This window comes from Mesoplodon densirostris, chromosome 10 (assembly GCF_025265405.1).
Source record: "Mesoplodon densirostris isolate mMesDen1 chromosome 10, mMesDen1 primary haplotype, whole genome shotgun sequence".
In the NCBI taxonomy this organism is placed as follows: Eukaryota; Metazoa; Chordata; class Mammalia; order Artiodactyla; family Ziphiidae; genus Mesoplodon; species Mesoplodon densirostris.
The window spans coordinates 79,092,698-79,106,153 of NC_082670.1; the positions used below are offsets into that span (position 1 = coordinate 79,092,698).

At 50.7% G+C, this 13,456-nt stretch overlaps 1 protein-coding gene across 1 annotated transcript in view; it reads right to left on the reverse strand.

The window, feature by feature from the left end:
• Nucleotides 1–6,912: 6,912 nt before the first annotated feature.
• Nucleotides 6,913–13,456, reverse strand: part of FAM107A (family with sequence similarity 107 member A) — a 34,801-nt gene continuing 28,257 nt past the window's right edge. Inside the window, exons 2-4 of the mRNA XM_060110871.1 lie at nt 9,479–9,653; nt 7,514–7,670; nt 6,913–7,020 (exon numbers count right to left, since the gene is read on the reverse strand). Of these exons, the coding sequence (XP_059966854.1) occupies nt 6,913–7,020; nt 7,514–7,670; nt 9,479–9,653 (440 nt within the window). The remainder of the gene's footprint in view (nt 7,021–7,513; nt 7,671–9,478; nt 9,654–13,456) is intronic.

A 13,456-nucleotide genomic window follows, 5' to 3' on the forward strand; every position in this document is an offset into this window, starting at 1 on the left:
GGAGGGGTCCGCTCAGTGACAGATACGACAGACAGAACGAAACTACCAAGGGAAGGGAAGACGATAATTAACTTTTACTGAGTGCTGGCCATGTGCCTGTGCTTAACAAATATTTTATATTTGTTAATTCAGCCCTCTTAACTGTCTGTAAGGCTGGTACTATTGGAAGCTTCATTTAACAGATGAGAAACTCAGAGATGTTAAGTAACTTTTCCAAGGTCACTCATCTGGTGAGCGGCAGAGCCAGATCCCCTACCCCACCCCCAAGTCTAAAGTCTGCCTGACTTTGTGGCCTGGGCTCTTAACAGCAATGCTGTGCTACCTGTCACGATATCCTAACAAGGGGAGAGAGAGGTGGGGAGAAGGAACTTTCATCCTTTGAAATGTGCCAAGCCCTGGGCTAGGTGCTCTGTGTCTGTGCTCTCATGTTCCAGGACCTACCAGGCATATAGTAGGTGCTTAATGCGTGTTTCTCTCCTTCCTGCTCCTTCCCTGAGCTTCCTGGGCCAAGAGCAGGCATGTGGACTCCTGTGTCCCATTTGGCCACTGGCTTCTCTCAAAGCCGTGAATATCCCTGGGGCCCACTCTGCCTTACCAGATTGGCTTGGGCCGGGCCACCTGCTGGCAGGGAAAGAGGAAGGAGGAAGGTGGATGGCCATTTGGCCTCAGCAGGCTTGCAGAATATTTCCGGCAACAGATGGGAAGGCTTGAATGTGGGTGCTTTGCAAAACATTCTCCAGAGCCTCCATCAGCAAATGCTGATATGCCAATATAAACGTTCAGGCTCCAGCCAGGTGGATGTGCGTTCACATCTCGCTTTTGCCAACTGCTGACTGTGTGCTTTTGGGCAGTAGCTTTGCCTCTTTAAGCCTCGGATTCTCCATCTGTAAAATGGAGGTAATGGCAGTCCTGGGGCCTGAAACGAGAGAATTCATACGAAGTGTTTAGGCCAGTCCCTGGCACAGACACTAAATGTTCAGTAAGAACAGATATCATTACCTATGTCATGGATGTGGAAAATGTGGTTCAGCAAGTTGCCCAGACTTGTGACAAGGAGTGATTGGCAGAGGTGGGGCTTGAATCCAGATCCAGGCACAGAATTAACTCTTTACAGGGCAAGCCTGGTACTGACCTTGCAGCGGGAAATGAACAGTTTAGTTCAGGCACACAAAAGGGTGAGCTAGCTGCCTTGGTCCCATGGGAAGCCCCTCCTTGGAGGGGGGAACCCTGGCTAGCTTAGCTGTTGCCAGGCAGCCCAGGAGAGTTGCCAGGGTCCCTCCCTGGGCAATCCTGCTCATCTGTCTTTACAGGTCCTTTCTGGAAGTGGATGGGCACACTTAATGAGAGGGCCAGATTTGGAAAACAAGCCCAGCCCCGTGTCCTCTCTGGGCGAGTGTCAGCCGATCATCAACTCATATAACTGTGATGGGCTGAGATGAGGGCAGCAACCACTGGGACGTAAGGGCTCTGTTCTCATGAGGCCCAGCAAAAGGGGGTACCTGGTGGGAGCCGGGTGGTTGGGTTTGATGGGTCTTTGGGAGCAATGGAACATCAAATGGTTTAGGCCACTGCTCAGCCGCAGGTACAGTTCTGCAAGGGGGCAGGAGTCCCGCTGTGATGGTAGATTTTTAAAATTAATTTATTTATTTTTTAAAATTAATTTATTTTTGGTTGCGTTGGGTCTTCGTTGCTGCACACGGGCTTTCTTTAGTTGCGGCAAGCAGGGTCTACTCTTCGCTGTGGTGCATGGGCTTCCCATTGCAGGGGCTTCTCTTTGTTGTGGAGCACGGGCTCTAGGCGTGCGGGCTTCAGTAGTTGTGGCACGTGGGCTCTGTAGTTGTGGCTTGTGGGCTCTAGAGCGCAGGCTCAGTAGTTGTGGCGCATGGGCTTAGTTGCTCCGCGGCATGTGGGATCTTCCTGGACCAGGGCTCGAACCCGCGTCCCCTGCATTGGAAGGCGGAGTCTTAACCACCTTGCCACCAGGGAAGTCCCCGTGATGGTAGATTTTAACCCCTTGGTTGGCCCCAGAGACTGGTTGGCTTTGGGGGTGGGGGTGTGATATTGGGGACAGGGCCATGTCTATAGTGTGTAGATATTCCTCACCCCAGGACTCATGTCAGTCTCTGATGGCCTGCGTCTGAAGTGTGTAGATATTCCTCACCCCAGGACTCATGTCAGTCTCTGATGGCCTGAGTCTGTAGTGTGTAGATATTCCTCACCCCAGGACTCATGTCAGTCTCTGATGGCCTGCGTCTGTAGTGTGTAGATATTCCTCACCCCAGGACTCATGTCAGTCTATGATGGCCTGCGTCTGTAGTGTGTAGATATTCCTCACCCCAGGACTCATGTCAGTCTCTGATGGCCTGCGTCTGTAGTGTGTAGATATTCCTCACCCCAGGACTCATGTCAGTCTCTGATGGCCTGCGTCTGTAGTGTGTAGATATTCCTCACCCCAGGACTCATGTCAGTCTCTGATGGCCTGCATCTATGTTTATGGGTGGAAGCCAAATCCCGCAAGTTCAGATGACAAAAGGAAGGTGAGATAGGTTCCTGAATCTTGTGTCAAAAGGTTAGGATGGCATAGGGACCTCCTAGGAGCCCTTTCTAAGAGCACAGCCTGGCTCTGGTGGAAAAAATGTAGGCTTTGCAGACAGACAGCTCTGTGTGAATCTCATCTCTCCCCAGGAATTGTTTTGTGACTTCTGGCAAGTCCTTTAGTTTACCCGAGCCTTGGTTTCTTCATCTGCAAAATGGGGAGGATGATACCAAATTGTTATGAGTGGTGACACTGCTGGCTCTCCATAAATGCAGTGATCATTGCTGATACCCATTCACAACTTTTTGGAACACCTACTATGCGCAGAGTCCTGGCTGGGAGTGGTGTGGTAAAGGTCAGCAGAGTCAGAAGGGGTCCCTCTTTTCATGAGGCTTGGAATTTGGATAATCTCAAGTGTGGTGAGGTTGGCCTGCAAAAGTTCCCTTGGAGCACACACTGCAGGACCAGGGAGGGAGTGTCCCTTCCTCTCCTGAGTTCTTCTGTCTCTCTCCCAGGTTTTGTATTTACTGCTGGTTTGCCTTTGAAGAAGGTGTCTCCAAACCCAGACCAGGACTTGTGGTCTGGTGGGTGTGAGAGAGTGTGGCCTCGGTGAGAACAGGGCTTGCTGCCGTTGGTTCCCCATTTAGGGCAGGGTCTGCCATCAAGAGCTACTGCTGCAGCCTTGTCCTTCTGCAGGGTCTCCAGGACCGGGTGATGGCCTGACCTCTGCCTTCAGGGATGAGCTAACTCTCTGGACGCCTGGAAGGTGGTGTGTAGGAGCCATGCAGCTCCAATATGAGTTCTGAAGGCACAAGTGCTAGTAGGGCCCAGGAATACTGACAAAAGCCCAAGAGGCCAAAGGAAAGCTTCTGGACCAAATTGACACCTCTGGGCCAGGGTCAACATTGTGGAGGAAGGACTCAAGTGAGTGATGGTGATGAGAGGGGCTGAACCTGGGAAGAGGCTGGATGTATTGCAGAAAGAAGAAGAGGGAGAAGGGGTGTCTCATTCACGCATTCATTCAACAAACATTTAGTGAGCACCTGCTATGTGCCCTATGCCCCAAGTGGCCAATGCCTTTTCTCAAAACCGTGAGTGGGATGGGGCTGGGATTCTTTTCCCTGGGGCCTAGCTGCCAGCATGGCACAGGCTAGGCCACTTACTGGCAGGGAAGGAGGAAGGCCATTTGGGATTCAGCCGTAAACAAGACAGACAAAAATCACTGCCCTCATGCAGCTGACATTATCGTCTGGAGAGACACACAAGATAAATAAGTAAAATATATGTTAGACGGTGATAAGTGGTAAGGAGGAAAAATAAGGGAGGGAAAGAAGGGATAGGAGGAGTGTAGGTGATGTTGAGATTTTAGGAGGGGTGACCAAGGGGACCTGGTTTAGAAAGAGCATGAAAAAGGCCTGAAGAAAGCGAGGGAGTGAACTGTGCGGCTCTGTGAGGGAACAACACTCCCGGCCAGGAAATAGCAGGTGAAAAGGCCGGGGGGCAGGGGGCACATGCCTGGTGGGTGTGAGGCTGGGCTGGCTGGAGCTGCATGAGGAAGAGGAGAGCAGTGGGAAGCAGGGCCGAGGTTAAGAGAGCTAGACGCATAGGACCTTCTAGGCCACAGGAACGACTCTGTTGGGAGCCAGACAAGTGACAGATCTGCCTTAGACTTTAACAGGATTTTTAACATCTTAACATTTTGACTGCGCTGTTGAGAATAGGCTGTAGGGGGCAGGGGCGGAAGCCACTGCCCTCATCCAGATGTTTTATCTCCCACCATGCCCCCAGCACGTGGCACGTTTCCTGGCACAGAGCAGACACTCAACAAATACTTACTGAATGACGTGTGAATTAGCGATGCCCAAATACCAGTTCTCAGACTGGTGCCATGTAGGCTATATGGAAAAAGCGTAGACAAACAGATCCTGGGCACTGTTGCTTGGGATCCTGATCCAGTAGGTTTCTGATGGCAAAGAGGAATTTGGCTCTTCAGTACAGTCTGCGGGTCATTCTGGGCAGCAGGGTTGGCCTTCTGTGTCAGTTAGGAATGCTTTTGGCTGCAGGGAACAGAGACCAACCAGCAATGGCTTAAACAAGAGGGTTTTATTTTTATTTACAAGAATTCTGGCGGAGGATGGCTGCTGGCATTGGCTTGGTCAAGTGATGACAGGTCAATGTTTCTGAAATTCTCTTGGCCATTTTCTCACTGTAGCAAGATGGCTGCTGTGGCTCCAGGCATCCCATCATCAAGGTAGGAAGAAGGGAGGAGCAGGGAGGTGTTACCCAGTCTGTCTCTTTTATCAGAAAAACATAGGCTTTCCTAGGAGCCCCTGTAGACTTTGTCTTAAACTTCACTGGCCCTACCTGGTCACCCCAAGCTGTAGAGGAGGCTGTAACAGTGAGACTCTGTATTTACAGCCTCTACAATGGGAGATGGCTGGAGAGAAGGAGTTGGGGCTGACCACTGGGGAGTGAACAAGGGTGTCTGCCATGGCTCCATGGACGACATGGTACTTGAGGTTCCTTCTACTTCTGGGGCTTTGTCTCCATGATTTGCCACCTCTGTGGAGCACCTGTGGGGCCCACAGAGTGAAATCCCAAGCATTCCCTTGGAGGGGCCTACTTCATCCTAGATACTCAGTCTTGCTTTTCCTGTCTGAACAACACACAGGGGACAACTTCTTTGGGGAAGGGGTGGTCTTTATTTAGGGACTGTGCATTTTTAGCATTTCTCTCACCTGGCAGACATTTAAAACAGTATTACCATCTTCTCACTAAGACTGTCACATTTGAGAGACTTTTAGAGCCGCCGCCCCCCACAGGAAAAGGATGATGTCTTTAGTCACTCTCCAGCCACCCAAAGGGCATCCCAGCGGTAGCTCTTTCTGGCAGTCTTGGGGCGTGAAAGGAAATGCTTTTCTAGCACTGCCCTGCTACCTTGAATGATGGGTTTACAAAGCCAGAGGCAGGGATTTCAGGGGGAAAAAAAACAGGCCCGGTTTAGTCTCTAAATCTTTAAATATGGGATAGGAGCAAAAGGCTGAAACATTTGGTCTCTCGTTGGGAAGGGCGTTTTGAGGAAGAATGGGTGAATTCGCTGGAGCTGGCCCAGGTGATGGAAACCAAATAGGGGGTGGGTCCCAGCTGCAGAGGCTGGAAACGGGGACTCAACGGGACCAGTTTGGAAGGGTGGCTGTAGGGTCTTCAAACCGTTTTTTATATTTTCAGAAGCCTATTGGAAATCACTTTATAATTTGCTCTTCATAGGCTTCGGGAAAAGGTTTAAAAGAAAAGTTTTGTGGGAGTCTTTGGCTAGAATTGCATCAGTGTGGTAAGAAATGCAGATTGGCGATTACATACATTTCCGGTCACATAACCAACACAATTTGCTAGGCAAGAGCCTTCCCAGGCCTGAGGTCCCTGGGGTGGGTGGAAAATAAGGAGCCCTTGGGGGCTGTGGTGGCAGGTGGGAATCTCCAGGGCAGAGGGCCGTGGGCGCTGTGGGGCAGAGATGGCCTCAGGGATGACGTTTCCAATATTGGCCACCCTGGACGCTCCAGCCTTGCCGGGTACAGTGTGGGCCTCAGCCCAGCAGTCTAGGAGCTCTTAGCAATGAGAATCTCAGCCCTCACCCCAAATCTATTGACCCAAAAGCCGGTCTTTTAGCAAGATCCCCAGTAATTTATAGGCACTGTGAAGTTTGAGAAGCACTGTTCTAGCCGTCCAGGAGCAGAAGGGCTGCAGCCCTGGCTAGGTGTGGTTACAGGGCCTGGAGAGGGTAGGGCTGTGGAGAGGAGAAGATAAAGGCATGGGGGTGGGCAAAGGCTGGCAGAGTCTGAGAAAGAAGCTGTCATCGTTAGACAGACCCGTCCTCCCCTCAGGCGGCTTGCAGAGCAGGCATCCTGGGATGCTCCGCCGAGCTGCCCCACACCGGGCTGCAGAGACCGCCCAAGGCAGGGAAGTTCTCGGAGACCTGGGAGCTGGGCTGCCCAGAGAAGCAGGGCCCCATGGGGCCTGGGCAGAATGGACGGCTTGTCCAGCCAGAGAGGCCCCTGTCCCTTCTCAACTCTGCCAGAAAAATCTTGGCAGAGCTCAGAAGCCCCCTCAGGGAGAGGTGCCTGGTGAAAGTTTTCCCAGCAGTGGCTTCTTCTTGGAGCAGGAGGGATGAGTACTCAGAACGAAAAGGCTGGGAGCTCAGGAGCCCCCATCTTCGGGGGAGGGCGGCCCTCTGGGACAATGCATTTTACAGAAGCGAGTGTGAACATCACAGATGTGTCAAGGCCAGGGGCCCAGGGCTGCCGGCTACAGCGGGGCTGCAGGAGGGTGTGGGGACCAGGGGAGGGCTGCAGGGGGCGCTGGAGCTCCAGCAGCCGGCTCTAAAGCGCTCTCTCTTCACTGGTCAGGGTGGTGATTCTCCGCAGGTTTTCCCTGACTTTAATAAATTCGGGGGCATGATCCTCTTCCTTTTCTGGTGGTTTTTCCAGCTGAAGGAGAGAGAAACAGAGATGTGAAGTGGGTGGGCTAGGGGAATTCCTATTCTCAAAAGCCACTGGGTTTGGACCAAGGGCCCTCTCTGGGGAAACAGAACCGGGATCCGTTTTGCCCACAGCCTGGTTGCTGGGGGGAACAGAGCATGAGACTGTTTTCTCCCCGTGAAGCCTGGTTCAGATTGCTAACCTCGTTTCTAAAATGGAAACTCCACCGAGCTCACGGGGCAGTTGAGAGAAGGCAATCAGAATCAGCATGCAAATAGATTGGGCCCATGAGGAAACTGAGGTTCAGAGAGAGGAAGCCACTGGCCCAAAGTCACACAGCAAAGGGAGTAGCAGAGTGAGGACTCAGGCCAGGGGTGGACTCCTGGCGCTGTCCCCATTTTGCTCAACCTCGTGGCCAGCTGTGGCCGCATGCAGAGCTCCTCCCTGGGCCAGGAGACAGTCTTGGAGGAGGCGTGGGCCGGGTCTGGGGGCCCCCACCCACCTGGCTCAGCCTCTGCTGCCGTTTCAGGAGCTCCTGCTCAAAGGGGCACTGCAAGCGCTTGGCCTCCAGTTCCTCCTTCTTCTTCTTGATGAGCTGGTTCCGCCGGCGGTGCTCCAGGACACGCTGCAGCTCCGGCTTGCTGTCCACGCCCAGGCCCCTGGGGTGGCGGGAGGAGGTGTTTGTTAGGAGACCGCCAACTTCTCCCCACCCAGGGCTACACCCTGCACAGACATCAACCTATACCATTACATCGTGCAATCCTCCTGCTAGCCCGGGGAGGTGAAACCATTACTGTCCCATTATACAGGGAAGGGAAGCGAGGCTCCTAGGATTTAAGACACCGGTCCAAGTCACAGCTATGAAGGGACTGAACGAGGATTTGCACCTACGCCTAAGTCCAGAGGCCAGGTTTTATGATATTACTGGTTATTTCCTCAGGATAAGTTTCTAGAAGTAGAGCTGCTGGCTCAGGCGCTTTTAGAAGATTTTGGATACATATTCCCGTCTTGTTCCTTACAAAAGATTATCCACTTTATACTTCCGTCAACAGTATACAAGAGCATCTGTTTCTCTCTCTTGTCACTACCCGATCTTTTTGTATTTGAGAATCTGGTAGGCAAAAAAATATCTGGTTTTCCTTTGTTTCTTTGATCGCTAGTCACATGGACCAGCCTTGGAGATGTTTGCCAGCTACTTGCATGTCTTCTTTTGCGACCTAACCATACCTATCTTTTGTTCATTTTTTTCCTTATGAATTTATAAGAGATGCGTATATATTTTTATCATTTATATTGCAAATATTTTCCCTGATTTGTCTTTAGGCTTTTGTTTAATTGTGGTGATTTTAAACGGGATGACTCTAAAAGGCAACCTGAGAAAATACTCATAATACACAGTCAGCCTGTTGTTTCCGCGGATCAAATCGGTGGTTGGCTGAATCTGGGGATACCGAGGGCTGGCTGTACTATGCCATTTTAAATACATAAGGGACTGGAGCATCTGTGGATTTGGGGTTCTGTGGAGGGTTCTGGGACCAACCCCCTGTGGATACAGAGAGACTACTGTGACTAAGAGGAGGGGTGGGCACAACACGGAGGAGGCAAAGTGAGATCTGGGGAAGGGATGTTGCACACAACTGAAAACAAGAATGAAAATCACAGCCAGCGCCAATACCAAAAACGGCCAGTAGAGGGAGCTTCACAGGCACCGCGGCCTTCATCCTGGTGCTCTGGCCTTGGACAGGCGGAAAGCTCAGCCTCCGGATCTCCCCTTCCCCACAATCCCTCTCAATAATCCAGTCCCAGCCCTGATGCCCCAAGCCTGCCTTGCTCATTGCATGCTCCTGGCCTCCCTGCTCCACTCATACCCCCTCCACGACTGTGACACCCCTGCTTGAGACCCTTCACAGGTCCACATGTCTCTTCTGGCCTACCTTACAACCTTTGCAGCAGCCACTCTGAGCTACTCCTGTCTCCTGTCCATTCGCACATGCTTATCCATCTGCTGGGAACATACGTGCTTCTACCGGCCAATGTCCCCCTCCTAAGCTGGCTGACTTGTGCCCACCCTTTGGGCCACCCTTTGGGCCTTGACCTCATGGAGGAAGTGATGCTATCTTGGAACCCTGCCTGGCGGCTCCTCTGGGGTCGCAGGCCCATTTATGCCCCCATCCAAGCACCCATCCATCTCCTCTGTGAGGGCAGGAACTGGGTCCCATTCCTTCTTGTAGCCCCAAGTCTGGGCACAGTGCCTCGCACATGGTAAATGCACCTGGAGGGCGGCTACAGGTAGGTAGCTGGGTGGGAGAACAGGGCTTTTGGACCTTCACAGTGTCTGCTGGTGACCATGTGGGGCACCCTTTGACCTCCTCAGCCTCTAGGAGCCCCAGGATGACTACCAGGCCTGCCTTTCATGAGGGGCACCTCCCCGCGCCTCAGCAGGCCTGAGGCGGTGCTCCACTCCCACCTTCTGTGGTTCATGAGCAGCTCTCGGTGCAGCTCCTGGTGGCTCCGGGAGGCCTTCACGGGGTTCAGCAGCTTCTTGGGCTTGATGAGCTCTGGGTTCCACTCTCTGTATTCTGGCCTGGCCATCAGGCCTCCGATGTCCGCCCGCTCCCTCTGGATCTCCGAGTACATGGAGGCTGTAGAAGTGACAGGGGAGTTGGTCAGAGCTGGGCCCACAGTCTCACCCATTCTCGTGGGCACAGCTGAAGGGCAAGCGTTTTGGTGTTAGATGGATCTCAGCTTACTGTGCGGCACTGGGCAAGCTACTTGCCTTTCCGAGCCTTGGTTTCCTCATTTGTGAGATAGAAATAATTGAGCCTGTGCACAGGGTTGTAAGGACTGGAGATGATGGCTGTAAAGTGGGGTATAGAAAAGTGCTACTTGACCCCTAAAAGTGGGGTCACAAAGTGTATGAGTTAACGCGTGCAAATGTTTCCCTCCTATAAAAGGAATTCTGTTTCTCATTGAGCTTGTATCAGAAAAAGAAAAGATGTTTAAAAAGAGCAATATGTACTTGTTAGGGATAATTTGGATAAATGCAGTGATCAAAAGAAAATATCACCCCTTATTGTCCAACTTCCCTATCCGTAGTTCCAAATTTCCTCGTGGACATGTCCAGCTTTTCACTTTCTCCAGACCAAAGAGGAGGGTATGAAATCCCAGGACTGCCATGTCTAATTACAAAGGGATGGTTGTCATCTTTAATGCAGATGTCTGACTTCTTGATGGCCTCATTTCCTCCAGAGTAGCTTGAAATTTGTCAATGCACTCGAAATTCAGGCAGAGGGCCCACTACTCTCCAAGTTGGCTCCGTATCCTTGAAATGCTCCGAAGCACGTACAAGGGTGAGGGTGAGAGTGGGAGTGGGGGTGGGGATTTTTAAGAAGAAGTCTCAAGAGGGTGACGCAGCCTGGCCATTAGCTGCATGGAGTATTTAGAGTGAAAATTTAGGCATTGGCTCCGCTCCCTTCATGAGTCCCGCTTTTCTGAGGTTCCTCTACTATACGCGAGGCATTGGCCGTGTCTGGTCTGTTATATCGTAGGCACTCAATAAATATTTGTTGGCAATTGATAATAAAAGCTTTGAGGTTGTACAGATGAGAAAACTGATGCTCAGGGAGGTTGGTCTTGGGGAACCAGTGCTTTAAGGCATATGGTTTCCATGATGCAACTGAGGGGCTGTGTCCCCACTGCATACGTCAGGCTCTAGTCCCCCTCTTAAAAACCACCAACCACCCTGTTGCCTGTGGACAGACCCTCACTTCTTCCCTCCCACTGGGAAGAGGATGAAAGCCATTTCTGCTTGATGAACAGGAGTCCTCCAAGTAAACTAGACAGGGATGGTGGTCTGTGCAAGAACCTGGAAGTGGGTAATAGGTCAGTGGGGTTGGAAAACGGAGGAGGGGGTTTGATGGGGTACAGATTGCAAGGTGACATGTTAGGGAATGTGGGCATCAAAGGGGAGATGATGCTTTGCAAATGGTAGCACTCCAGACACATGTTTGGCATTTCTATTATTACCTACTGCCGGGTGCTGTGAGGAGGATTGAGACCCCATGTGTAAAGATGCTGTGTAAACTGAGAAAAGTGTTAATCTTGCTACGTCCAAAATATCTTATAATAATTAAGTGTCAGAGCCTAGAGACATGGTTGCTAATTTTCTTTCTTGAATTCCCATTCTCAAAACTACTTCTAAAATGAGAATTCTAATTAATTTTCTCTTCTTTTTTCATAAGGCTATTTGTTTTTCAGGTTATATCCTTCTTAATTTTTTGGTCCTTAAAAAATCATTGTGGTAGGGTTTAGTAGTTAGTTAAAAATGGGCGCTTGACAAAACAAACAGTTGGCTATATCAACTCCCTCCTCCTTTAAAAATGTGGATATTTTCTTAGCCTGAGAGTAAGTTGTCTGGGAGCCAGTGCGTTAGAATATCTTGATTCAGATTGGAGTTTGGGGAATTCTTCCCCCTTCCACTGCCTTTTCCCATTACTAAGTCTCACCAATCCTTTATCTGAGTAATTCTTAGCTACACTCTTTTCTTCCTATGTGCTCAGCTCTCATCTTACCCAGGCCATTATCACACCACACTAACTGCTTCAGCTCTGTGGCTAGTCATCCTGCCCTTAATTCCTATGTGCCCCAAACCTTCCAAAGCTTCATAATTTTCATCAGTCACACCATCTTTAAAACAACTAACTGTATGTTGCCAAAGCAATGAGGCAGGAAACAGAAATAAATTATATAACTTTAGGAAAGGAGAGGGCAGAATTAATATTTGCATAAGATATCACTATATGTACCCAGAATTCCCAAATGGATTAACAGAAAAGCTTTTGGAACTAATGAGAAAATTCAAGTGTGGCCAGATACAAAACAGGTCCACAAAACCAAGAGCTCCTGCATAACAGGAATGGCCATTGAGAAAGTACACAATCATACAATTATTCATTCATCCTACCATATGTTAGAGTTTCTATAATCTGCCAGGTATGGTGGTAGACAGAGATGAACTAAACAGGCACGGCTCCCACTCCCACAGAGCTGACATTCTGCTAGGGAGGCAGACAGCAAACATGTACACAAACCAACAAAAATAAATGATTGCAAATCGCGAGGAGCCTGCTCAGGGAATTGGGGGGGGGGGCGTGGCGGGCGGCGCTAGGATAGAGACTAACAGGAGGACCCCCCTTCAGCCAGGTGCAGCAAGAGGGCCTTTCTGGGAGGTGACCTTTAAGATCTGACGGTTGAGAAGGAAGAGGGAGCCTGTGTGGGGCAGAGGGAACAGCATGTGTGACTCATGTACCTTGAACAAGCTTAGTCTGTTCAGGAAACAAAAAGGCATAGTGTGTCTGCAGTGGCGTGAGGGAGCGACAGGGGGAGAGCATGGCGTGAGGGTGGACGGGTGGTTTCAAGTTGGGGAAAGATCGCCTCTGATTTGATTTTAAGAAGGTCATTCTCACTGCTGCGTGGGGGAAAAACTGTGAGCAGGTTTTGGGAATTTTTGATATGACTTTGGTTTCTTTTACTTCCAATGGGCAGCCTCTGTGTTTCCCATTAAATTCCAGAGGAAAAACATCTGATTGGCCAGACTGAGGACCTTCACTTCAAAGATCATCAGCAAACCAATGAGTTGGCCGCCCCGGGGCCAGTCCTCAGCCCAGCAGGGACCACACAGGATTGTGCTTACAAGGGGGTCCTGCGTTTTCATTTTGCACTGGGCCCTGCAAATTATGTAGCCAGTCCTGCACCCCAGGTCCAATCAATGACCAGCTCTGGTTCAAGGATCTGCTCTAGGCATATTTAAAAAAAAAAAAATCAGTGGTGAGGTGTGGCAGATGATGTTTTGCTGAGACCAGCAGGAATCCTGAAGGATGTGGCTGGTTCTTCAGCTCAGAGCTGCAAGTTGGGAAAACTGCTGCCATTGCCAGTTAGTGTTCTAAACTCCAGCAAACACGTGTAAGATCCGTGGACGTGTGTGTGTGTCCTCCAGGGTTTAGACAGCTGCTGAGCCAACCTTCTTGCCTTTAATTTAATTAAAAGAGGCCTCCATGTAGAAGAGCCTCACATAGGTGTTGGAATAAAAGAGGCTGCTCAACAAAGTACAGGAGCTGGGCCAGGAAAATCGGGCTCTCTTGGGGGCCAGCTGGGCCACCTGAGCAGAGGAGGGGTCCATTCTCAGGGCTGCTCTGGCCAGGTCTCTCAGGATGCTGGGGTGTCCTCAGAGATCCGAGACTTTTGGGGAGGTGGCCGTGATGGGGCAAAGACGTGACATAAGGTGAGTGTAAGGTCATCTCTGAAAAGAAAACGGTGAACGCCCCAAGGAAGAGCTGGCAGGGAAGAAGACCAGTTGAGGAGAAAGTTGAGCAGCTAATGAATGTCCTTCACTGGTTGTCAAAGAAAGGCAGAGTAATGTTGGAGCCATTAGAACCTGGGTTGAATG